This window comes from Phyllopteryx taeniolatus, chromosome 8 (genome assembly GCF_024500385.1).
Source record: "Phyllopteryx taeniolatus isolate TA_2022b chromosome 8, UOR_Ptae_1.2, whole genome shotgun sequence".
Taxonomy (NCBI): domain Eukaryota; kingdom Metazoa; phylum Chordata; class Actinopteri; order Syngnathiformes; family Syngnathidae; genus Phyllopteryx; species Phyllopteryx taeniolatus.
Window position 1 is genome coordinate 28,908,333 of NC_084509.1, and position 25,969 is coordinate 28,934,301.

The 25,969-nt window shown below is 43.8% G+C and overlaps 1 protein-coding gene across 5 annotated transcripts in view; it reads right to left on the reverse strand.

Moving 5' to 3' along the window:
• Positions 1-25,969, reverse strand: part of stard13b (StAR related lipid transfer domain containing 13b) — a 66,380-nt gene that overhangs the window by 12,194 nt on the left and 28,217 nt on the right. Inside the window, exon 1 of one of the 5 annotated variants that reach the window (XM_061782223.1) lies at positions 23,794-24,193. The exons of 2 other annotated variants lie outside the window; for them this stretch is intronic. In XM_061782223.1, the coding sequence (XP_061638207.1) occupies positions 23,794-23,917 (124 nt within the window). In that variant the 5' untranslated portion in view covers positions 23,918-24,193. Of the gene's footprint in view, positions 1-2,002; positions 2,216-18,453; positions 18,696-23,793; positions 24,194-25,969 lie in introns of those variants that run through there. 2 more of the 5 variants (XM_061782221.1, XM_061782224.1) reach the window with 2 other exon arrangements.

Here is a 25,969-nt window from a genome sequence, read left to right on the forward strand (position 1 = left end):
TATGGTCCACGCCGACCCGGGACTCACCTGCGCTGCTTCACATGTCACTCGGGCCAAATCAATAAAAAGTGACTTTGGTCTTCAGCCTTGACCAACAACTGAATAAATATTAGCAGTTCCCCCCACCTCCACGTCCGTCCTTGGATGAGTTTAAAAAAAAAAAAAAAAAAAAAAAGTCCACTGTTTAGCCCGTCAACACGCCGGCAACGACGCCCGTTCCTATCTGCCGCGTTCGCACCTGCGTCACCAGGAGGTCGAGAGCTTCTGCTGAGCCTCGCCTCCCTCCCAGGTGGTTAATATCTCCCGTGTCGTATTGTTCCATCCAGCAGGAAGGTCCCCCACCCCCTCCTCCAACCCTGCCAAGTAACACGAGCTGGGAATTCCTCCGTGTTTGGCATTCTGTAATGCGACACGGAGACATTCTGTCCTCTCATCCTCTCTCCGAGGAAATCTCCCGCGGATAAAAGGCCGGGGCGGGCACGATGCCAAAGAACGAGCGCTTGTTTGCTCTCGCCGACCCGCTACGCTCGCAACCTGTGTACAGCGTAGAGTTACGAGTCCACAAAGAGGGCGACTCTCTTTGGGTTTTTTTTTCACGCAACATTATGCAACTTTATGATTATACAATTTGACAACGAGATTGGACGTGTATGATGACCTTCGAGGAAAACGTGTGGCTGAACCGTCACGAACGTTAGCAGAAACGGGTCATTGAAACTAAACGCCCTACTCACCAACGAGGAGAACACAAAATCGAATGTTTTGTTTGAAGATGAAATACGTTTGTTGATGTTCTTGGTTTTTGTACCTTGGGCTCAAAAAGATGGGTGGTATCTTAATGAGCGTTTCAGCTCAACTGTTCTAGGATTTAGCTGTTTAAGATGAAACTCTCATTCAAATGGGACGTAGCTTCATGAAAGTTTCAGACCAAATCTTGGGTTTTGGGATTTAAGATGAAATTCTTAAATTATGGACGGTATCTTAATGAAAGTCTCAGCTCAAGGCACAAAAGCATTTGAGTCGAAACTTTCATTGGGATGGGATGTACCTTAATGACATTTTCAGCTAAAATGTTCCCGGTCTTTGTGGCTTGAGATGAAACATTCAATAAGATGGGAGGTATCTTAATGAAAGTTTTAGCTCAAGCCACGTAAGCCAAAAACATTTGACTTAAACTTGAGCTGAAACTTTCCTGAAGAAGGGAGACATTTCAGTTCAAATGTTCTTGGGTTTTGTGGCTTGAGCTAAAACGTTGACTTAGATGAGCGGTATCTTCATGAAAGTTTGCATGTACGAAGGACGGCCGTTTCACTAACCACATTGGGCAACAACAACGGCAACCTTTTGTTGACCACCCCACAGGAACACACCCACCGAGGCATTCCTGGTGTTTGTGGTTTGAGCTGAAACTTTCATTAAGATACCTCCCATCCTAATGAAAGCTTTAACTCAAGCCATAAAGCACAAAAACACTTGCGCTCGAACTTTCACTACAATGCGCCATCAAGGCACAAAAACCAAGAACGTGTGGCTTACTCCCTAAATCGGAAATGTACGAAAACTAAATGAATCAAAGTACTCTTTGTCAAGACATTTTTGTTCCTCTTCCTGATGATCCATCCAATGAGTAGGCCATCGGTGTAGGACGAACATCCGTTCCTGTGCATCACTTAGCTACTACCTAACAGTTCATTTTTGTGAAAAACACTTCTCGGCCATGACTATAAAACAATCGAGGAAGGAAACTGTTCTCAGTGGGAAATTTTTCTGCATGCTTTGAATGGAGTACAAAGTAGCGCCATCTGGTGGACAAACTTCAAAGCCAGTACTGGTGGTCTTCATTTGACGAATTTGTACATGCTATAGTCTGTCATTGACCTGTGCTAGCGCAGTCGTAAAGTCATAATTTATCATCAAAAAAAAAAAAACAGACCAGAACGTTGTAAACCGAGGGACGCCCCGAACAGATAATTCCATCACCCGCTAATGTGTGCGTACTCACGGGAAATTTTCATCATATAGCCAGGCTGCTTCACATATCCGTCAAGGGCCTCGCTATTCCGCAGTCAGAGCATCTTTCCTTCCCACGCCGGGCCGCATTCCTGCTCGCTCTCAGCACAGCTTGGATTTTGAACTGGGCTCCTTCTTCCCCTTTTTCTCTTGCCGTCTGCACCCCCCCAGCGCCACCACTAAAGGCCTGTCCCCACACTAAATCTTTCCTTCAACCCACCCCCTTTCTGTGGTGGACTCCCCCACCCGCCTTTTCTGCCGCTTGTGCCCAGCCCTCCTACCCGGCTGTGCCCGAGACAACTCTTTTATAACCCACTCGCCAAGTTTTTTGCCATCACCTCGGAAATTCCAGGACCCCTCCAGAACCGATTCGATTTATTCTCGCCAGGCTACATCATCAAAGCTTTGCACAGATGTTCTTCCGGGGGGGGGGGGGGGGGGGGGGGGGGGGTGCAAGACAGGGTAGGCTGCTCGAGGAGGGGAAAAAAGTTTGACATAAAGTGTCAACAATCAGCAGCTGTGAATCACACTTTGTCGTCTGCTAAACTGTCTGGACGGAGTCCACCAATGAAAGGATGTGTGTTATCTGTGTCATCTGAGAGAGCGATGACTTTCTTGTGACAAATCACATCCAACCACTAACCAAAGGAGGCGCAATCTGTACTTTAAAAGCATTTAACGCGTTCCAAAAAGTCAGCAAGCGCATGCTGTGGCTGTGACACGGCGACATTGGCTGCAATTCGGTCCCTCCAGCTTTTCGCAGGCTTTTATGTTCTTGTTGTGGCCTGAAATGCCTGACTTCGCAACAGCATTGTCAAGTGAAATGGAAAATTTGACACACCACAGAGACGAGTGTTGTTAACAACCCTGCCAAATTTGAAAGATCCACAAAATGGGACACGTCCATGAAGATATCACAAGATGTAAACTATCAATTATTTCAACATGCGGATGATATGCGATTGCGTAAGACATCCCCGTCCATTCCGCAGTTTCCGGTAACTTCAGAACATTTTCCAGATGCAGCCCCAATAACTCGTGAGCCTAGCTGCCGTTTCGCTCTTGTAAAACACAACCGGTGGAGCCGGAGCCTGGCTTATAAACTCGAGAGTGCAGACAGAACGACTTTACTCGTCGTTTCAAAATAAATACCGGGCGCTTTAAAAGCACTCTAAAACAAACAGCTCGGATTTATACGCACTAACGGCGCGCGACCTTAGAACATTTCTGCACTGCCCGTCGTCGAGTGAATCAGCCAGAGGAGGCTTGAAAATAGACCTGTCCCAAAAAGGAGACAAGGTGAAACTTCACAACCAGCAGGGTTGATAAAAATCGGGATATTTATTTTTTTTCATAATTGTAGCTGTGATTTTTTTTTGTAATTTTGGAATAGAAATCACAATTCTTTTAAATAACATAATTCATGATTTTTAAATATTACAATTAAGATTTTTTGTAATAGACAGAAATCATGATATATCATTCCTTATTATTAATATCAAGATTTTTTTAATAATATTTTTCAGGATAAAAAGAAATCTTAATATATTTTTTTAAATAATACAAATCACGAAATTTTAAAATAAGACAAATTCTGATTCTATTTTTAAATAATAAAAACACATTTTCAAAATAGTAAAAATAATACACATCAGGATTTCTTTAAATATAGTAATAAATGTTAGAAATACTTATTGTTTTACTGATATATTTATTCTAATAGTTGATTTTTAAATGATAAAAAAATATCTTTTTTAATTAAAACATAATTTCTTAAATAATAATTTTCAAATCATCAATATCAATATTTTCACATAAAAATTTAGATTTTTGAAATATATATTTTTCAAACAATTCAAATCTGACTAAAACAATAGAAATCATGATTGCTTTACTCTATCCCATTTTAATATTTTTAAATAGTTATGATTTTTAATATTATTATATATATTAAAAGTAATAAAACAGAGATTATTTTTTACGTGTTTTTACATTCAAACCAACCGCTGGGATTTAGATGCGCTACGTGCATGGGCGCTTGGAAAATGTGTCTGCCCTATTCCTCACCTCCTTCCCTGCACCGAGACGTCTGAGTGAATAACTCAGACGAGGCTTGAAAATAGACCTGTCCCAAAAAAAAAAAAACAGACTGTAAGTGAGCGTCTGTATCAAAAACACCTGGAGGGCTTTTAAGAAAAAGGAACAAAAAAAACAAAAACAGGAGGCTTCGCCAGTGCGCTGGCAGCCGGCACAGAGTGTCGTCACGCTCGGCGGCCTGAAGCTGAGGCTTGTCTTCCTTCTTTATGATGCTAATTGCACACAAACACAGTCAGTCAGCAGTCAGCTAAAACCACAACACCTGATGCATCTTGCCCAAAAAAAGAGGCTCACAGTTCCTTTTGTCGAACAGATGACGTCAGTATCGATTCCGTATCCCAGAAGCCAAATAATTGCGTCGGAATGTTGGAAATGCGGCTTTCCGAGGGTGGCTTTTAATTAACGCGGCCCGGCGTGACTCCCGACAAGCGCGACAATGGCGCAGTTGTCACATCGAGACAAGGTGGCGCTTGGCAAACACCCGGCCTGATAAAACTTTCAATAATAAAAATCAGGATTTTATTTTGGATTTTTGGAAATGGTGTTTTTTTTTTTTTTTTTTAAGATAATACAAAATATTTTATTAATAACATGAAGCTTTTCTAAATAATAAGTATGCTGGTTTAGATGTAAAAAAATTATTTTAAAAAAACAGATTATGATTTTTTTAATAATAAACAACATTTAGGATTTTTATAAATAATAATAATCACTTTTTATAATAAAAACCCAACATCTTAAGATAAAACTCTATTTGTTTAAATACTACATAAATCAATCAAATAAAATTAAGAAAAACAAATAAAGTTCTTTTTAAATAATAGAAAACTTGATTTTTTTAAAAAACATTTAATACAATTTTTATTTGTTTTCATTTAAATTGTCTTATTTTAACAATATAATTGAATGATAAGATTATTATTTTCATATATTGTTCATATTATTCTGTGATCTAATACCAGCCAAATTCTAACAAGAAATGAATTAAACAAAACATTAAGTAATTGTAATGTTTTACACTTTTTTTTTTTTTTCATGGTGAAAATCACAGCAAGCTAGCTACCAATCTTGTTCTTCTGTGCTAAGCTAAAATTAAAGTAGAATAAATTGGCATCTGTGTTTTATCTGTTAAAAAAATGATTACTTTTTTTTACACCATAACCGTTTAAATATGTTGTGTGAATTTTTCATCATTGAAACCTTTAAGTCAAAACAACACTGATGCTTCCTGGCCGCCAAAGAGACAAAGCACAATGGTTCGAAATCATTCGTCTACAGCAAAGTGACTAACAGTAAACACCAGGCCAGTAATTACACAGAGCCCGCGTTGAATCACCCATAGACTTCCTGAAGCTTCATTTGATTCCAATGGAGGGGGCACATCGTTAGCGCCACAGTCAACGCGGGAGCGCTGCTTTTATAATGATCAGCCCGAGGCCGCGTTGCCCGGACGACGCAACAACACTTCCTGAAAAGCAAATGAGCCAGCAGATCCTCGGATGGTGCTCTCGGGTGCAAGTTAAGGCAAGGGTCTCCTGTCTTAAGTGCTGAACTTAGAACAGCGGTGGGCAAACATTTATGCTCAAGGGCCGCATTTGATTTTTGAAGCGAACAGCAGTTGTGTTCTGACTTCCATTTCACATGAGTTTCATTGGAACACAGGCAGGCACATCCCCAGTTAGAAGAGGGTGTGCGCACTTGTGCAAGCACTTTACTCTTGTTTATTTTTACTTCCCATCTCTCTTAAAAATATTTAGAAAAAAGAATCGATTCATTTGTACATGTTATAGGTCACAACCACATTAATGGTGATTAATTGCCTTTATTGATAGTTAAAACTTTAAATATACCACAAACCGTAATCCCAAAACAGTTCTAATATCATTTCAAACTCGCCTTAAAAAGAAACGGCTTAGAGGCGATTTAATTTTGAATGTACCAGAAGTACACGTGTACATGCACAAATTGCACATGCAGGGAAGACTCTGTCACTTCCCCTAACAACCCAGGCTAAACTTAGCTCCTCCCCGACATCCAAAGATTGTCACTTAGTCGAGATGTATCACTTGAACATACTTCCTTGGACTGTGCTACTTTCCTCTTTGAGTTTTTCCCTCGAATATGCGGGGAATTTCTTTCGTCGCCAGGTGGGCTCTGCGTAAAAGGTACAGGCGGGATTCCGATGCTGTTGCGTTGAAGCACAAATCAGAATCGGCTGCACCTTTTCATGTCTTTTGCCACAAGACAGATTGCATCTTCAAAGAATCCACACTATTCATCTCTTTAATAGAAACAGTGATGCTTAAGAAGCTTAACATTTTTTATGATCCCCACAACACACGCACACACACACACACACACAGCAAGAGCTCATTGATTGTGAGGGTAAATAACACGAGCGCGCGAGCTAGGGAGCTGCTGTTGTTGACCGTCGTCAAAGCACGCCGGGTCAAAAGTCAGCCGAGTGCTGTTTTTTTTTTTTTCCCCCGTCGGGGTCCTATTGAATTCAAACAAGAGCGGCACAGCTGTGGTAACACTCTCCTTCACCTCCTGAAGGACACCCAGAGAGAAGACCCTTTCATCGCTCGGGGGTAACAACCCAGTGACCCCGGAATACCGCTCACGGCCCGATTGCAAAATGTACGCACGCGTGCAGATAACATTAGGAGTCAGGAAACGCGGGCCTGCCGTTCAAGACGACCCGACGCAGCTGAACTCGTTAGTACGGCCGGCCGACCGTCGGCGGCCACATCGGCTGCGATTCTAAATTAACATGGGAAATTCACGGCATCGCAATGTCGCCGACGTGACGGCCAATCGAAAAGGCAAATATCGTCTAATTTCCAGCAAAAGAAACTGCCGATCAATAGGAAACAGCCACAGTGAGTGATGACACACGTGCACCAGTTGTCCACACAAGCGAGATGAAAATGACACAGCTGTCAATCAACGTGCGACACTGACTCGGTGTTCCGTTCCATGCGAGCTCCCGCATCAATCGATACGCTCAGCTGACCTGTCATTGTGGGTGTTATAGTGAAGGATGAAGTTCGATGTCAAACCTGAGAACAGTCTCACCCTCCCAAAAATACAGTACAGCTGGTCCTCGTTTTACGACGGTACAGGGAACCCCCACACGTTTGCAGTAGTAGTAGTAGCAGCCGTGTTTTGTCTTTTTTTGTCTGTGGAATCGATCCCCATCTTTCCCCCCCCCCCCCCCTAAAAAAAACTCATGCTTTCTGAAATGCGCTGAGATGCCCTGTCTTAAAAGGAAAGTAGTTAAGCAATTGGTGTTAAGGAAGTATGTTGAAGTGATTGCTCTTGACTGAGAGACAAGCTTTGTATGTCAGGGGAGGAGCTAAGTTTAGCCTGGGTTGTTAGTGTCTTCCCCTGCTTCTCATGTCACATTTGGTATGAAACCTTACTTTGAAACTTTGAAACCCTAATCTTTAAAGCCAATACCTGGCGTGAAACTCTGATTTGGAAACCTGAACCTAAACTGACTCAAAACCCAAATGCTTGTTTGCTTGAAACAATGCTTGAAACCCAACTCTCAAACCCTGACCCTAAATTGAAACCCAAATTTGATAGAATAACACTTGTTTGAAACCGGACTTTAAAACCCTAACTTTTGTTTGAACCACCGAATGCGATTTGAAACCCCAATTTGAAACTCTAAACTTCCAAACCTTGAACCTGGCTTGAAACTCTAGCCCAGGTTTGAAACCCTGACCCACATTTGAAATTCTCAGCTTGTTTGAATTCCTAAACCTAGCTTGAAACCCCAACAATAGCTTCAAAGCCAAATCTGAAAGCTTCATCCTAGCTTAATATGCTACCCCACTTTGAAATATTGACTTGAAACCCAACTTTGAAACCCTGACCCTAATTTGAAACCTGAATTTGAAATCCGAAACGTGGCTCAAAAAGCCTACTTGCTGGAAGCCCATCTTTGAAACGCTCACCTTGGCCTGAAACTCTAATTCGACATCTTTTGACTGGAAAACTCCACTTGTGACCTGGAGAGCGAAGTAGGAGACGACAGCGGCTGATCCCCCAAAATCCGTTTCTGGGACAAACGTGGTCATGTGACTCAGTTCGCCATCTCAGAGATCTTTGTGAAGGATTTGTGATCAAAAACACCAAGTAGGGATTTTGCGGATTCCGCCGGAGACCCCTCCGCGCAGACTGATCCGAGCGGGTGTTGTTGATCTTTGCGGCCTTATCGCTGCGTTCCTTTTTCACTATTGTCTTTTGTCCACAGATGAATAAATAACTCGGTGGAGGTGGAATACGCACTGCCAGCGAGACAGTGGCTCACTGTGTCATGTTTTTCCCAACGAGCCATTGTCCATTGTAAAGATCCCTCTGCCTTGTGGGGGGTTTACTGCGAATGGCATCGAATGCAGCATTCCGGTTAAGCTGCAATTTGAAAACGTGTGTACGAGGAAGGCCGGACGAGGAATGACTCTGGTGTTTTAGCAACCAAATGCCTCGACGCCTTCACAGAGACCATTATGTGCAGCTCGAGTGTCCGACGGCTAATTACTAGTCGCATTACTTACATATTTTACACATTTTAAACCCACACGCGCCATAACAAAGGGTACAGTGACCTCACCTCGTCGCAGTTGGCTAGTCACTTAATCGTGTTCTATTTTTGGTTTTTTTTCCCTGCGGAACCACTCCGAAGCTATTTGGTGAAAAATATGTATTGTATTACATACAATACATGTTTTGATAAATTGGCACAAGACCAAGTGTATGGACACAAAACTTTTATTACCTTGCATAGGACTAAGAAGAGAAATCATGTTACAGTCACAACCGCTAGCTAGCGTTAGCTCTGGCTATTATGCTATCGAAACAAAGTGTTCCCACAGCTTTGCTAACATTAAGAAATAACTAACAAAAAAAACAAACAAACAATGAAAAATTAACTAATAACAACTGAATAATAGGCCTTAGATAGACTTGTGTGGGTATTTTCAAGTCAAACAAAATTTAGGCTAGCACAAATCATTCTTGGAGTCAAGAGCGAACAACGCAAAGCGCGAGCCGAACGCACTGGACTCGAAGCATCGAGTGGGCTCGAGCTCACTTGCTGTGTGTGGCCCAGTGAGTGTCTTGACCGAGCAACATCAAGTTACTGAGTGTGATCGCGATGTCCCCACGCACGTTACCTACTGTAAAGAAGTGGCGAAACGCTCGTAATGACACGCTTTTGCGTCTGCGCTCCCCTCCTCCCTCCCTTTGATAGCCCGCACAAACACTGTCATTTGCTGTTCCGAGACAGCCGAATAACACATCCGTGAATTCACAGCAATGCCCTTTGTTCAGCAGAGCTTCCAAAAATTCGCTACTGTGGTATCTTGACGGGGGAGCGCGAGAGCAGGCCATCGCTTGTTTGTTTGGTTTTTGGTTTATCGGTGCGACCCCAAATTTGACGTATGAGTCTGCTTTAGAAACGTCGCCACTAGATGGCGGCAGCAAGCTTCACAACACGCACTGTCAGTTCACGTTTTTACCCTCGCAGTGAAAGTACAGGTATTTATATTTTGCCTTTATTTTGGACCGTAAGTCCTAACAACGTGAGTGACAAGAAGAAGTGGATGACGTCCATTGAATCGTCCTGGGACCAAACTCGGAAAACAAGATGGCGGACGTCCTGTCCGTGCTACGAGTACGAGCAGGACCACGATTCGATTTCATGATCGTTTGAAGCCGAACGTACGGAAATTGTTTTCTTCATGGCTGGTGTCTTCGGACAAAAGTTAAATAAACATAATTAATTTATTTCTACTAATATTATATGATATATGTAAACATGAACGCAGCCTCAAGATCGAATACTGTCGTCATTGGTTGCTCTGTGGCGACATCTTGTGTTAAAAAGAAAAAGACATTGCAGAGGTTTAGCGTCTCCCGTTGTTTTGATCCAGTCCGCTTCGCCAGTCACTGAACTGGAAGTCGGTTATGCATATACTGGATTAAAGCTTGAAATCCTAGAAACCCTTCCGCCAGGTGTGCGTGTCGTCAAATTGGCAAAGCAGTATGAGCGCGGTCGTTCTACGATGTACTCAACGCAAGCGTTGAAATCATTTCAAAGTTGCAGAACTCTGTCCGTGAACACGTGAAGAGCGAGGAAAGCTTAACAAAAAAAAGTAGATTAAGTTCAAATAAAATGAATAAAACCAATTAAGTACAAATATGTTATCCTTTATATTCTATTTAATTATGTTATTACTGCATGTGTGTTTTTTTTTTTTTTTACAGAACAATACTGTATTTTTCTAACTAAAAAAATAGAATTAATTGATTTCAACTGGGAAAGTTCATTTGAAATACAAGAGTATGGTCACGGAACGAATTAGACTGCCCCCCCCCCCTCCCCACCCCTTTCGAACATACAAGTAGGGGGGGGGGCAAGTCCAAAAAAAGAACCTCCTCTCCATTAGGTCCATCACATTTGGACCCAGTCCCAGAGGGGACAGCGTGGGGTCGCCTCGCTCTTTCGGCAAGAGTCAGAGGGGAGCCGGAGATGGGGGTGGGGGCTGGCGACATCAGAACAAGGGCCCCCACCGTGAGAAAGCCCTCTCGGGAACGCCATCGTAAAAAGCCGTCATTAACGAAACGGCGCGAGGGGAACGCGGCTCACGTGTTGCAATGTTCATCTCTACCACACGGGGGCACATTTACGCTGCCTTGACTTACAAGTCTCATTTGTTCATGACCATGCTTGTAAATCGAATCACTCGTGTCTCAAATCGACCTTCAATTCAATTTGGAATGTTGAAAAACAACAAAACAAAAACCAAAAAACCCCAAATAACCTTCGCCATTGAGATGAACGCAAATGCCATGAATCCATTCCAGCCCCCCCACCCCCCAAACGCCAACACCTTCTTTTCACTTGATTGGACGATAGCTGGGATAGGCTCCAGCACGCCCGCGACCCGCGTGAGGAGAAGCGGATGGAAAGGGATGGATGGATGGAACATTTAAACTGATTTATAAATTAACTACTATTTTATAAAATAGAATGGAAAGAATTACAAATATTTTGTGACACATTTTTTTGCATTTTATTTTTTGCTTTTTTTTTTTTTTTGCCATTCTCGCTCATATTTTACTTACTTTAAATAAAGGTACAAATGTACAGACTCTAAAATATACTTACATACAAAAGTAGAAAGTAAAAATATTGTTCCCAAGACGTCAATTATCATATCTTTTTTTACTGTACATCTTTTTTTTTTACACTGTTATTACATGTGGAGGTTGTAAAAAGTAACGTGCCTATTTTGTCAAAGTAAGGCGTAGGAAGTACTGAGATCTGTTGTCAAATGTCGGGAGTAAAAGTCAAAAGTTGTGAGAAAAATAAACACTGTAAGAACAGTAGCAAAGTTGTGTATTTAGTTACTGCCCGCCACTGGAGATAAGCAAAATAACAGGTAGGTCAGTAACTGCAATATTTCCTCATCTTTGGAATGGCCAAATTCCAAATGGACTACTTTTTTTCCCACCATGATTGCGTTCCAGTTAATGTGTGACCGTACGTTCCTGTTACAGTGCAGACTTGGGCATTTGTGAAATGTGCACTCAAAGTCAATGATTAGCCAGACTGCTCCTGCACCAAGTGCAGGACTGAACTCGGGCTGCCCCCTGGAGGCCCGAGCCATGAATCAATAGAAGGGGAGAGGATTTACGCAGCTTTATGCCACGGAGATGAAGTACATGCCTCCATCTCTGCGTCAGGACAGACCAATGGATTGAAAGTGCAATAAAACGGCATTTGCCGATGGAGAGGTATTCAGACCGTCTTGGGTTTTAGGCTAATCCCTCAAGTTTGGCATTATTACCTCAACAAATGAATGCTTTATTTATATTAGCGTACAGTATAATGTGACTTCTCACGTACCTGTCAGTCGACAGCTATTACAGCCAACTCCTGCTATTTGTGGGTTATAGGACCGAAAAAACCCCCAAAAAAAACACTGTAATCACTGTAATCACAATTATTCGCCCACCCTGTCTGGCTAAAAACTAAGTTGGCCAAGTTGATTTGTTCAATTCAGGGAATGGGCTCGCATTCCCGCGAGCAATCGCACGCTAATGGGCAGCTGCTGCCCTGCAAGGCCATGCCAGGCCATGCCAGGCCATGCCAGGCCTACTGGGAGCAACTCAGGGTTCCGTGTCTTGCCCAGGAACGATTTGACAGCGGGCGGTCGGAGCCGGGATTCGAACCGCCGACCCTTCACTGGACGACCGGATGTCCCAACCGAGCCACAGCCTTCTCACAGTTTTTTTCAATGTTCCTAAATATAAGCGCAGTGTTAATGGTAATGCGAAGTGCATACATTTCCAGATGCTTGCAGTCATTTTAAACATACTTTTTAGGAAGGAAAACTTCCGTATCGTTTTCGAGGACCACTTACACCTACGACACTACCAAATTTGAATGTTGTTTATGATGGTGGTACTTGGAGAGCTTAGTGTTTTTTGAGGTACTATTTTGTGTACAAAGTTTGAGAAGCGCTGCCTTTGTTCATATGTTTTCTCTTGAGGGTTAGTGGTGATCAAAACCCTCTCAAACACGCGGGGAGAAAATCCTTAAGGTCGCTGGGACCAACTTTCTTCGTTGGCGTGAAGTCAAATTTACATCCCCGGGGGCGCACAAAACACAGGCGCATGCATTTGAAGTGCGGAGACCGCGGCGGCGGATGTACGCACACAAGCTAATCACGTTGTCAAAATGGCTTCTTCTATTTTGACCCCCAGTCACTATTTACTACCCCTCAGAAAGCGGCACACAAAAAAAATCTGCATCACAACGACGAGCGCATAAAGCTCCCCGTTCATGAATAAAAGATGAAATAGGCTCTTGTGAAGCCAGCAAACAACAACAACGCTGCCTCGTCGCTGGGCTCCGAGTTACAGTATTTGGGTCGCATGCCAGTGCGCCATTGAGGGGAAATTCTTGAGAGGCGGACGAGAGCGTTCCAAACACTTGTCAGCACAAGGACACAAATTGGGCTCCAAATTTGCTCGAACGCTTATCGCGCTCAAGTGCTTCTCAAATTGGACACAGAGTCGACGTCCGGCAAGGCCAAACAATCAAACAATCAAACATATTCGCCAAGGATGGGGATAAGCAAAAATCTGCGACTAAGCCATGTCTAATATAAAAATATTGCTTTTGTGCCATCTTGGTGCCAAGGGACTATGTTGGAGTGAGGGGAGGAACTTCCTTTAGTCACGTCATAGCTTAGTCTCAGGGGGAAAAAAAGTATTTTGCCGTCAGGCAATTTTAAACCTTTTTGGGTCGGCGTAAATGACTCGCAGATATTCGCAATTTGAGGCAGGCCTTGGTTGGTTCACTGTACGGTGGCAAGAGAAAGTAGGTGAACATTCTGGAATTTCGCAAATTTCTGCATAAATTGGTCATAAAATGTCTTCTGGTCTTCATCTAAATCCCAAGGATAACCAAAAATAAACGAGTCATTGTTTTTGTGTGGTATTAGTTTAAGCAGACTGTTTATTGTTATGATTGAAAGTAATGTAATAATAGAATATAGAGTAATAGAATTACAAAAACTTACAGGAAAAAAAATGTGGTGAAGACTCCCCATAAACTAACAACCCAGGCTAAACTTAGCTCCTCCCCGACACACAGCTTGTCTCTCCGTGGAGATGTATCACTTCAACTTACTTCCTTGACATTTTCCAATTCAGACAGGGCACCTTGGGCTGTTTCAGAAAGTGATCAAAACTGCTACGAGGTAAGATTCGGCATCGGTTCCGCGGGGGAAACAAATAACTAATAAGAACTTTTGGAATCGTGAATTGCGAATATTTGTACGAAGCCCGGTGAGGAAAAGCGGGGTGTTTCAAAAGTGCTGCAATATCCTGATGCAACAAAATTCTGAGACAGTTCATTAGGTACACATTGCAATGTGTTACAATACGAAAGAAAATCCGCCTCTGCAAAGATGATCGTACTCATTGACACTCTCAGCGAGGAATTCCTTGAACGGCCTGTGCAGGTGTATTTTTACAGTAGGTCAAATAGAATGGTTGATTGAGTTCATCTTCATTTGTCCAGTTAAGGCAATTCAGAACAGATTCTCATTTGCAACGGCAACCTGGCAATCCAAATAAACACATATACAACAAACTGTACAAAGTGATACACAGTAGTTACATATTTACTCATAGCATATGATGCACAAAAGGTCCAGAACTCGATAAAAGCAGTGACTGATGAGTGAAGCAGTCGTTTGTTGTGCGTGTGAACAGATTTTTGTCACCCGGACCGAGGCAGTCCGACTCCAGACAAACACAGGCGGCCCTTTTTTAACATGAAACTGCGCAATCGACTCTGAAAACACAAAGTAAGGTTTCCAGGAAATGAAAAGCGTGGAAACATTCCCGTTCCCCAACACACCAGCCTCCCTTCTTTTTTGTTTTGTTTTTTCTAACCTCATGTCATCATCCGTGGAGGTCGAAAAAAGTAACAAGCCACTTTTACGAAAGTACAGATATCTGTTTTTTTCAAATCTGTGTTCTTTGTACTTCAGCACTGGTTACGCCACAGCTGTCCTGCAGCTCAACGTGCTGAAATGCATACACTATCTTTATTTTTATGTCAGAAATGCAGACCTCACATGCTTGGCTGGAATTCGGGGGTGGGGGTTCGGGGGGCAAAGTGCCCCCCCCCCCCCCCCCCCCCACACCTTCTCACCACTCACTCACTTTCAACCTGCTGTGTCAACAGCAGGCTGGAATGCAGGAGCCGCCGCCGCCGCCGCTATTTATGCAGATCTATGCGCCATAACTTTACACGGTGCTGCAGTCACTCTCTTAAAATACTCGCTGTTATCTCCGGCCAGGTGAGGCCGAGCGAAAGGGGCCGAGATATGATCGGCGGGAGGCCAAAACACCGCTATTCGAGTATTACGGATAACAGCAATCATTATTTGGGGCGCTGAAAATTGCGTAAATGTTGCACTTGAGAATGCGTACCGATAAAAACACGACCACAGGAGAGAGTTATGAAATATATTGAAAACGTTAGCAAAAGTTAACTTTGCTACACTTTATATGGCAGACGTTCACTCTGTAAATCAGATATTTCCCCAAGAAACAAAGAAAGGGCAGCCACACTTTCGGTTAGCGGCGTAGCAAAACATTCTTCAATTGCAGTTTGGTTATTTTATTTGAAAGATTCCCATTAAACCATTTTGAAATGATTTTAAAAAGTTTGAAACAACAGATACCATTGTTACAAAACAGTGAAAATACATCATTAAAGTCACAGTGAGGAATAGTCACTGCGTTTACTAAAGCACTTCCCTCACAGCTATGCCGTCTAGTGGACCCTAAGCACAGTGCACATGCAAGCACTGCACACAACTCTAGATCGTAGCGTTAGCACAGACGCTAGCACTGAACAACACAAGAAGCTCTTCTACCAATAACGTCGGCAGCTTAAAGCTATAATCCACAACTTTTTTTTTTGGTTTAAAAAATGACGTGTATGCACCGCAAGACACGTCATCGTAGCATTAGCACAGATACTAGCATAAATCAACCCAGAGGTGGACCAGGCAGCTACACATGCATCATGAATCCTCGAACCAATGAAGTGATGACGTAACACTGGTTTGGAATCACTGCATCAAAGTACAAAATGTAATTAACAAGGTTTTTTTTTTCTTTTTGACAAAGCTTACAATCAATTAGCAAGGAGAAAAGGGAAACGGACACAACTTTAGATAACAGAAACCACTTCAGAGTGGACCCTAAATTGCGGGTTTGCTGTCAAAACCAGACGGCTGTCATCCGTCAAGAGTTTGAGGTTCACGTGACGGCACGTGCTTCGAAAATCTCAGATGGCAACATCTTCCCATCAAAAAGCAACATGGCGGCGATACGCGTGAGGCGCCTGACTCACCAGAGCTGCTGAGCATGACTGGGAAAGAATGCTGCCATTCGGACTGAAATACCGGGACATGTTTCACTGGCGGGATATAGAAACGTCAGACAAATGTGGAGCTATTCGTCCCCCTTGGCAGCTTTAAGCCATGATAACTGGCCTTCATGCACAATAGAAATCAAAGAGAAAAACAATCCACAGTCCAAAAAACTCCATTGTAGGGGACATTTAAACCACATAAGCACTGCTTGTGTACATTCCACGACTAATGCGATCACTCTTCTTGCCACTTAGTCATGATAACCGTCATCTTTGCACAGTAGAAATCACCGGAACAATTGAAAAATAACCCAGAGTCCAAAAAAACGCTACACCACAGTTGCTCAATCCACAGAGTCATCAAATAGTCCACCGTGAGGGCACATACGCACACAATGTACAGTATAGGATTATACGACGGCTTCTCTGGCTGGTTACTCATAATAGGGTGAGGCCTCCTTGCACAATAGAAATAAACCGAACGAAGAGAAACCATCCATAGTTGAAAAAGGTCAAGGTATGGTCAGTTTCATGCTTAATTTAATTGTGCCACCTTGCACAATAGAAATAAAGCCATCAACTAGAAATAATCTACAGTCCAAAAAAGATGGAGCACAGCTGATAAATTCACAGAGTCATAAAGCAGTCCATCGTGCTGGCACATACGCACGCAGTGTACGTGTCATATTACTATGCCATCCATCTTCTTGCCATTAAGTCATGAATCGGTACCGCGAACTTGCCCAGAAAAATAAACAGAACAAATAGAAATATTCCACAGTCGATACGGTAAGGTTGGTCACACATGATCAGTTCATTGTACGTGTCATGGTTATGCGATGGCTCCTCTCACTGGTTATTCATCAGAACAGCCACCTTGCACAATAGAAATAAACGGAAACACAGCACTACCAATAATCCATACAGTAAAAATGAAGACGTCAATGGCACGCTTCATCACGCACGGGGACATGCATGAGCACAACGTAGTGACGTACAATTAATGCCATCGCTCCTCTTGCCAGTTTTGCATGATAACCACCTCCTTGTCCATCTTGCACAACAGAAATGAGCAGAAGTTGAAATAATCCAAAATAGTCCACGCAATAACAGATAAATGTTGAATATGAGTGAGTGTCCATATCGTTGGTAAACCCTTCCCAGAGTGAGGTCGCTCATAACAGTGGGACGAAGAACGTTGGCCGTTCTCAATTAGTAAGCAAACATTTCTCCCCGTTTACCTCCATAAATCTCCAGGTGAACGGAAAGAGACACGCAAGTAAAGCCACGTCGGATCGAGTGCCGCCAACCTCGTAAAACTGTCAGCGAGATCTCATCAGTGTTTACAGGCCGTGGCTTCCCACCTTGTTACATAACGCCGACTTATCTGCCTCCCTATTGTCAGTCAATAGGAATTATTTACTGCACCCGGAACACACCCTGTTGTTGGCTGAAGGTCAAGTTTGTCGGCACGCACGCGCGCGCGCGCACACACCCACGTCAGCACGCTAGACTGGAGGCGACCTTTTGACGGAGACAATCAGCTGATGTGGAAAGGAACACAACAATGACTCACTCCTCATTCCTTCCCTTGCTCCCTCCTCACTCTAAGAATTAAGACGAATTAAATCCGTTATCCGTTATCATTTTGCAGCACACGGCATTGTTTTTAGCATTAGCCGTTCTGGCTAGGCTTGCAAATCATTTTTAAAGTTGGACATTTTTCATGGGAATGGATGAGAATTGGGGGGAATTTAGGGAAATGAACACGGAACTCTAAAATGGAAGGCGTTCTGCCTCCTAACCAGGTTTCGTGCAAGTTGAGCGCTATCTTGATTTACGAGTGCCCCAACTTGGGCTGCCGCTCGGGTGGAGTAAAAAAAAATGGAACGGCAATGACTGTTGTATGTATAAATTGTATTTGAATGACTTAGTTGTCAAGTTGAATTCCACAGATGTAATAGACGTGCGCTTTTGTTGTTAATATTGTCATGTGTCATGCTATCAGCATGAGATTCCTGGTCCGCAGACACAGAAACGCCTTCTTCTTCTTGATTTGTTTTGACAGTCGGCAACGGCTTGGAAGCAGGATAACGACGCCTACAGGGCGTAAGTGGAACTGCAACGACTGAAGTTGTATAATGCTCTAAATCATATGTTTAATATCGTCCACATGACAGGAAAGACTTCTTGAATCTGCAGTTCAATTGAAAGCGCTCTACAGATACCACCGGGGCTTAAGCAGAACAAATGACTCAAATCGAAACGTGACAATAGTCAAAAGAGTCGGCCAGCTTTTGCCATCTGGGACCAATTTACCAATTCCCAGCATTCCCTCCACTGAGGCTTTCCTCCCACGACCCCCCTACCTCCGGCTATCCTCTGGAGGAGCTGCTGCCTGGCAATGATCCGTCCCAGCCTGTAGCCGGAGCGCCTACGACGGTGGTCCATCCTCAGGTAGATGTCCCGGCTCTCCGGGGTCATGCTACCCAGACACTCGCTGCCCGAGGACTCCGGGAGTTCTCTAAACATTTTCCAAGGGGGCAAAAAAAAAATGCTGAGCTGAACACAAGAGTGCCTGGTACCCCCACAGAGAAAACTTCACACAGAGGTGCAAAAATCCTAGAGTGAGCCGAGCGGGACGGCACAGAGGTCGGGGGGGGGGGGGGGGGGGGGGGGGGGGGAGTGGCCACGTGACCTGAGGGCTGGCCAATGGCGGGGAGGCAGCGGGAGTCCTGCCTACCTTGCAGAGCTGAATCCAGAGTCTGTGTGAAGGCTCGTCAGCACGGGAGGGAAATATAAATACCGCCGGAATGCCGAACGAGTGAGCAAGGAGCGCGGTCGGGTGCAGGAGCACTTATAAAAATAGTTCTTGTGTTTTTTTTTTTTTTTTTTTTATGTGGGATCCGCCCCGCTCCAGAACAACTCGGCCAGTGTGGCTGAACACGCAGAGTCAGGCCAGGCCCAGGAAGTGACCGAATAAGAGGTAGTTTTGCTGGGTGGAGAATGCTAATTTGGGCAGCAGCAACAACAACACCCTCAGGAAGGCCTCTCGGCAGGTCTCCACAAATTGTCAGCACCCCATGGAGGTAACAGGAATTTCAGCTGGGACACGCACAAGTACAAGATGGCGAAAGCAAGTCTTCCCACAAAGGGAAAATTCAACCCTACTGCTACACTTGTAGTCCCTGTACAGTGAACCCTGCAAAAAAGCAATTGACGCCCCTGACGTAAAAGCTTTATTGTACTGTAATTACCGCGACAAAGGACTTCTTGTATCGAAATCAAGCTCCTCAACTCACTAGAACAGTTCCTTAGCATCAACATGCCACCAGATGGCGCCAAAAATACATACTGAAAAAAAATCCACGATTTCTTCAAAGCTGAATTGCAAACATTCATTAAAAATGCATTTTACCAAAAGCACCTTCGTGTTGATCTGAACAACGCCTTCCAAATTTGACATTGCCAAGTGAAACTGGCTTTTTCAACTTTCGCATTTCCGACCTCGGCACCACATGCTCAGGCCCTTAGTAGAAACTCTGCCTTTCTCTGTTTTACCACCGAACAACAACAGTCTCCGCACACCTGGATTAAAGTCCACATCCGGACATGCCCGGTCCTCGTCAGGGTGCGGGCCACGCTCGCAGTGACGGCGCTGCTTTGCGCTGCACAGTCCCGCCTGTGTCATAGTGGCAGTTGCAGCGTGGCGCCATATAACCACATTAAACACACAGCCCCTGTCTATACAAAACAACCCCCCCCAAAAAAAAACAAAAAAAACCCAATAAATCCACTTCGGCTTAAACTCACAAAGCGCACAATTCAGCAGCACACTTCAGAGGTTTTTATAAATGTCTCCCGGGATTAACCCAAGCCCCACACTCAGGTGGAGTTGCTTTTTTAAGCGGTGGGGCGATGGCTTCGGGTGGGGCACAAACACCTGTCTTCATTCATAGAATCATTTCACAAGGTAAGAAAAAACCAAAATGAGTGGCGGCATGTTGGTTGGCATGGGTCATAATCCTGCTCCCCCCCGTGGACTCCACTCCAAGTGTTTACTTCCTCGCTAGACGTCTAGACGCACGCATTCCAACGCCGCATTGTGCATATCTTCTTACCGAATCTACCGCGAGCTCATAACCGACCAGAAATGACATGCGGGAACCGAGCCCGGGTGATATCGCCTTCAAATAATGAAATGATGGTCGCGGGAAAGTACAGTAGGTGCTCGACGAAAGATAGAAGGTCATATGCAATATGCTGTACGCATTGAAGAAATGATAGTACAGTCGTACCTCGATTTACGAGTGACTTGACCAACAAGCTTTTTGAGGTATGAACCTTTGCTCGGCCACTTTTTTTGCTTTGACTTGCAAGCAAAAAAATTGAGATAATCATACGGGCAGAAAACTCACTAGTAGTTTGGCAGATAGTGAATTATTCATTGAAAAAAAAAAAAAAAAAGGCTTTAAGATGTTTGTTTTTTTTGCCACTCCCAGCTGAAGTTTACTGTCAAAGTAAAAATGAAACAAAGAGAATGACACATTGCGTATTTGTAGCTTCATGGTAACACTCAATGCAAAACGCAACAGACAAGCTAATAACATTAGCAGCAACTGATTTTTGAACACATAGGGTGCAGCAACACGTGACAGACAAAACCCACGGGCATATATTCTTTATCCTCTGCAAATAATATTACTGCAGCTTACTGAGTCAGTTGTGAAACTCTTCGCAGCCTATGTTTGAGTGTCCGCATTATGCTGCCCCCTGGTGGCCAAGGCATGCACACCAGGAGGAGCACATTGTGGATCTGGAATGGATGAAAAGTATTTGCGTGCAATTGAATGGGGAGAGATGCGTTAGGAGCGTGGTCAACTTGCAAGTGAAAGCACCACCGCACTGCTTATGAACTGTATTGCCTTGTCGCCATCTGGTGGCATTTTGGGGTCAACGAACTGGCATTTGGACAAAAGTAGTCCTTTGCTGCCATCTTGTGAAATCTTTGGGTAAATAAATGATGGTATAAACCTTTTGGGGGGCGTCAATTGCAGATTTTTGCTGGGTTTTCTGGTTCACTGTGTATGTATTTCATATACGAACGTAGCGATGCACGGCGCCAAAGCTGATGGGCTGCAATGTAAGCTTCATTCAAATATGCCCGCTGCGGCACTGTGCCCGCCGTGCTTTTGAGATATCATATCACATGAACGCGAGAACATTATTTCAGATTTCCAACACACTATTGGGCAAATGTCAGACTTTGTACGAGCTAAAATCTTGAGTCCCAAGTTTGAAGACGCCATTTGAGTCTCGGCCGTAGTCAAACACGTCCCGGCACGCTAAGCTGCCGCTACCTGGCGTTCCGCGCGCAGCTGCTTGACCTCGCAGCGCATGAATCACCGTGGCTGGCAGCTCAGAGGGAATCCATTCAATTCGCACAAACGTGTCGTCGACCACGTTCCCGCCACTCGCTACACATTGATACAGGCGAGGCCGAGAATCGGGACACATTTGACTATTTGGCCACATTATCGCATGTGTGGTGTACGCACAACGATAATGGCGCCGAATTTGAGCATTGATCCAAGGCTATGTTAACAACGCAGGTCAATTCAGATTTGGTTGTATTTTTGCCCGTATGTGACGTGTATGGGATTTTTTTTTTTAATGTCAACGTTAACCGTACTATTTCGATTTTTTCCAAATCCGACCCAGGCTTCTTTCGTACGTGGATAGAAATCGGACACGTAGCCGATGCAACTTCATCCGACCGCTACGTCGTCAAAAAGCGAAAAACCGTGGTAATTGTTTGACGAAACGATGGCGGACGAAGGGGCAGAAAACAGGCAGTGGTGAACACAAAATGTTGGCTCCGGTTGCACAAAATCCTTGAAATTGCCACAAGTGCGTCAGGACTGAGATCGACGCGTTGACTTCCGTAAAGACACTGCGCCACGTCACGTCGTGGTTTGGGCACTTCACGGACGGACGGACGCCATTTCCAACTCGAACGCGTTGACCAGAATCTGAATTGGGTATCACACCCTGCAGCGTGAACGTAGCCTCAGCGATTGTCTTGGTGGTGTGTGGTGTCGTGGTGCGGAAATACCGATTCCAGCATTTCTTCTCCCTTCCGATCCGAGTCCGCAAAAGCCCAATCGTTGGATGTGTCGACAAAAATCATGCCGAGTGATGATCCTGTGGTGTGGCGTATGAACATTTTTTATTACATGAATATAGTCTTGCATTTTTGGAGAATAAAGGTGTCTTTTATTCACAAAGGGCATAATATTCTGAGAATAAAGTTGAATTTTGAAATTCACCCTCTTTAAAATATGACTCTTTTTTCCTGGTTAAACTTTAATATCATAATATTATGACTTTATTTTGACTTTTTTTTTTTTTTATCGTTGTTCTTGTAAAGATGATGCTTCTTTTCCCCTCCCAAAACAACTTTGTTCTCACGACCTTTCTTTTTTTTCTCTAACATGACAACTTTGTTCTCCAAAATAGGCGACATTTTTCATTCCTACGGCATTTAGGAGTGCACACGAAACTGACTTAGCGTCCCTGGCAACGTTTCTCCCCCGTCAGGGGTCCCTGGACCCGAAATTTTGAGAGCCGTCGTATGCGGCATCTGGACTCCATTAGCATGACTTCATCTCCTCCTAGTGTGCCGTTCCCACGTGAAGAAGCCTCACGTTCACGTGTGCGTTACTACACGGGCGATTGCAACACACTGCGAGATATGAATAGAGCGACTCGCACTTTTGGAGTCCACGTGTGTCTGCAATTAGAAAAATAAGAGCAAAAAAGGAAACAGCAGCACTGCAAAACTGCATGTAGGTTTCAAATGGGAGGAAAGTAAAACACTTTCCCAATAGTTTGCGCCCTCATTACGGTCAGGCTCCACCCTGGATTGGTCACCGACGGGCACATATACAAGCAAATGACCATTCACACTCCCACATATGGGGAATTTAGAGTCTTTAGTTAGACTAAAGTACCCAGTGAAAACCAATGACACAACATGAAAACTCCAAAGAGGAAAGCCACAGATGAGAGTCGAACTCAGAACCCTTGACCGTGAGGCAGATGTGCCAACCACTAGGTCACTCTGCTGCCAAGGAAGAAAATGAATAAATTGACATTTTAAAATAGCACAAACATGCTCCTTTTTTTTTTTTTTTTTTTTTAAGTTTTAGTTTTTGAACGCTTGACTGAAGGTTACATTGGAAAATCCAGACACAGCACTTCATTACTTCTGTCTGACACGTTCCAAAGCAGAGACAACTCACTGGCGCCACCGTGCGGGCAAGTCCGGCCTGCACTTGCACGAGTACAAAACAAAAACTCAAAAGTTAGCAAAAGGCGTGAACATATAAAATCATATAAAATGTCGGTCGCATACAAAATGTGAGACATGGAAAATAATGTTCCTATACTTGCTGATTTTCTCCCAATACAAATGTTTTATGAAAAAAAAAAAAAAAAAAAAAAAAGACTTTCTCTCGTATGATACCAATCTGCGGTGCCCTAAATCAAACGTAAATACGTGCATAATATTTATATCTAATCTTGAATTTATTAATTTAACAAAAAAAAATTTTTTTTTGCAACCTTCCAGAGTTAGGGGTGCAGCTGGAAGGCGTGAAGCCGGGCTCGGGGCGCCTCGCCGCGCCTCGCGCGGGGGTTCCACTGACCTGCCAGCCGCCGCTCGCGGACATTCCTCCAGATGAAGTCCCAAGCTTTGGACGTGGAGTTCCGCAGCTGCTCGCTAAAGGACCGCCGCAGCTTCAGCGTGGCCGACGTCCGTTTAGACGTCATCGCACTCGGACATAATAAATACACACACAAAAAATCCTCGAACCAACTTGAAGCCAAAAAAAAAAAAAAAAATGAAATTGCCCCTTTTTTTCTATTACTTTTCCAGTGGCGCGTGTCGGAGGAAAAAAAATAAAAATAAGTCCACGTCACAGTGAAAACGTTATCATCAAGCGTCAAAGTACAGAAATAATGGTCAAAGACGTTCACACTTCACACCAGATGTGCTCGTGTGTGTGCGTGCGCGCGTGCGTGTGCGCGCGAGGGAAGCCACGCACGGCGAGAGCCTCACCGCCGTGATGCGTTCACGGACTGTGGGAAATGTGTCCCACTCTCAGGTGACAGGGGACATGAAAACACCCACGCGAACGATGGAAATATGGTAATGACGGACTTCACAAATGAGGCCCAACTACTGCAATTTTGCTGAGGTGGCAAAAAATACTTCGACTCTCCACTACTCTTAAAAAAAAAAAAGAACAAGTAGACTTCAAAAGTACAGAAGTAAAAAATAGGATTTATGTCAATTGGATACAACAGGCTACCATGTTTTCATAACTTGGTACAATGAAGAAAAAAAACTGCACACAAAATAATTTCCCTCCTTCATTAAATTGCGTGGGAAGAAAAAAAAAAAAAAAAAATATATATATATATATATATATATATGTATATATGTATCACTGCTATCAAAACAACACGTTCCCAATGTGTTGCTAACACTGTGAACGCACTCACAAAAACATTGTAAATTAGCTCATGATAATAACTGGAAAAAAAATACACCTTAACCAAAAATTAAACGGGGAATTCTAAATACAAATACTTTGTTACTGTACTCGAGTCGATTTCCGTGGCGCCTGTACCGCACTTGTGTATTTTTTTTTTTTTTGCTTGTGCTCCCCATCCGTGGCCCTATTGAAGGGAATTGTTTGATGTTTTCAACTCGAGAATGACGAAGAAGTTGACTTGTGCCATCCTGAAAATCACCACCGTCTGGCGTTCGACGTCTAATCTCTACTTTTACCAGAGTCTGTTTTCACACAAGCGTCTGTACTTCTACTTGAGTACGGTGTGTGTAAGTGCTTTTGCCATCTCTGTGAATGCGGGCCAACAAAATCCTCATAATAACTGTTTCTATCCAATTTCTTTCACATTGATTAATCGAGCTGTTGCAAGCGCCTTCTTGGAAACTGTTAGCACGGTCCCATTAAAAAAAAAAAAAGGACTCCACACTCATCTAAGGGTGAATATAGTGTGAAGTGTTTCAGCCTTCGAACGACGCTTGAGCCCAATTCACGTCGCGTCCATTTGACGAGTACGTTCCCTCCTCTGGCACGCTTGGATTCCGATTGGTCAACGGAGACGTGCGGCACAAATACTTTGTCATCGCTCCTTGTCAGTTTTGCATGACAACAGCCACCTTGCACAATACCAACAATCAGAACGACTAGAAATAACACAAAATGTTTACTTTGTCTTTTTGTATGCAGGTACACTGTACGTGTACCTAACCTTGGGGCCAGTTGTGTGTGTGTGTGTGTGTATGTGTGTGCGTGGGCACGTGTGTGTCGAGCGTGGGTGAAAGACAGGAATGCGTTCACCGGCGATCAGCGTGCTGCTATTTTAAGCGCCATTTGTTCCGACCTGCGGCTAAAAGCGCAACTGAGACAGAAAGCGGACGCGAAATCGACGGCACACTCCGACAACGTGTTTCCATCCGATCCTCTGACGATTCGGGAAGCGGTCGGTGCCAGGACGCGTCGGCCTACGTCGTGCAGGAAGCTGAACACTTCAAAATTCAAACCAAGAAGGAAGTGAACCGAGCCGATTACCAAATTGGCTTGCTCGCAGACGACAGTTGGAATTGGACTTCTTCTTTGTGTGGCAACAGTTTGTTTTGCCAGACATGACAGTGTGACAAAATGCTGAGTGTGTTTGGAACGGCCACTCCAACCCCAGTAAAACGCAGCAAGAATTTAGAAAATTGGATGATGGGTCCCGGAGAAATGGAGGTTTTTGTGTGATGTCGCCTGTTCTGCTACTCGGAGAACC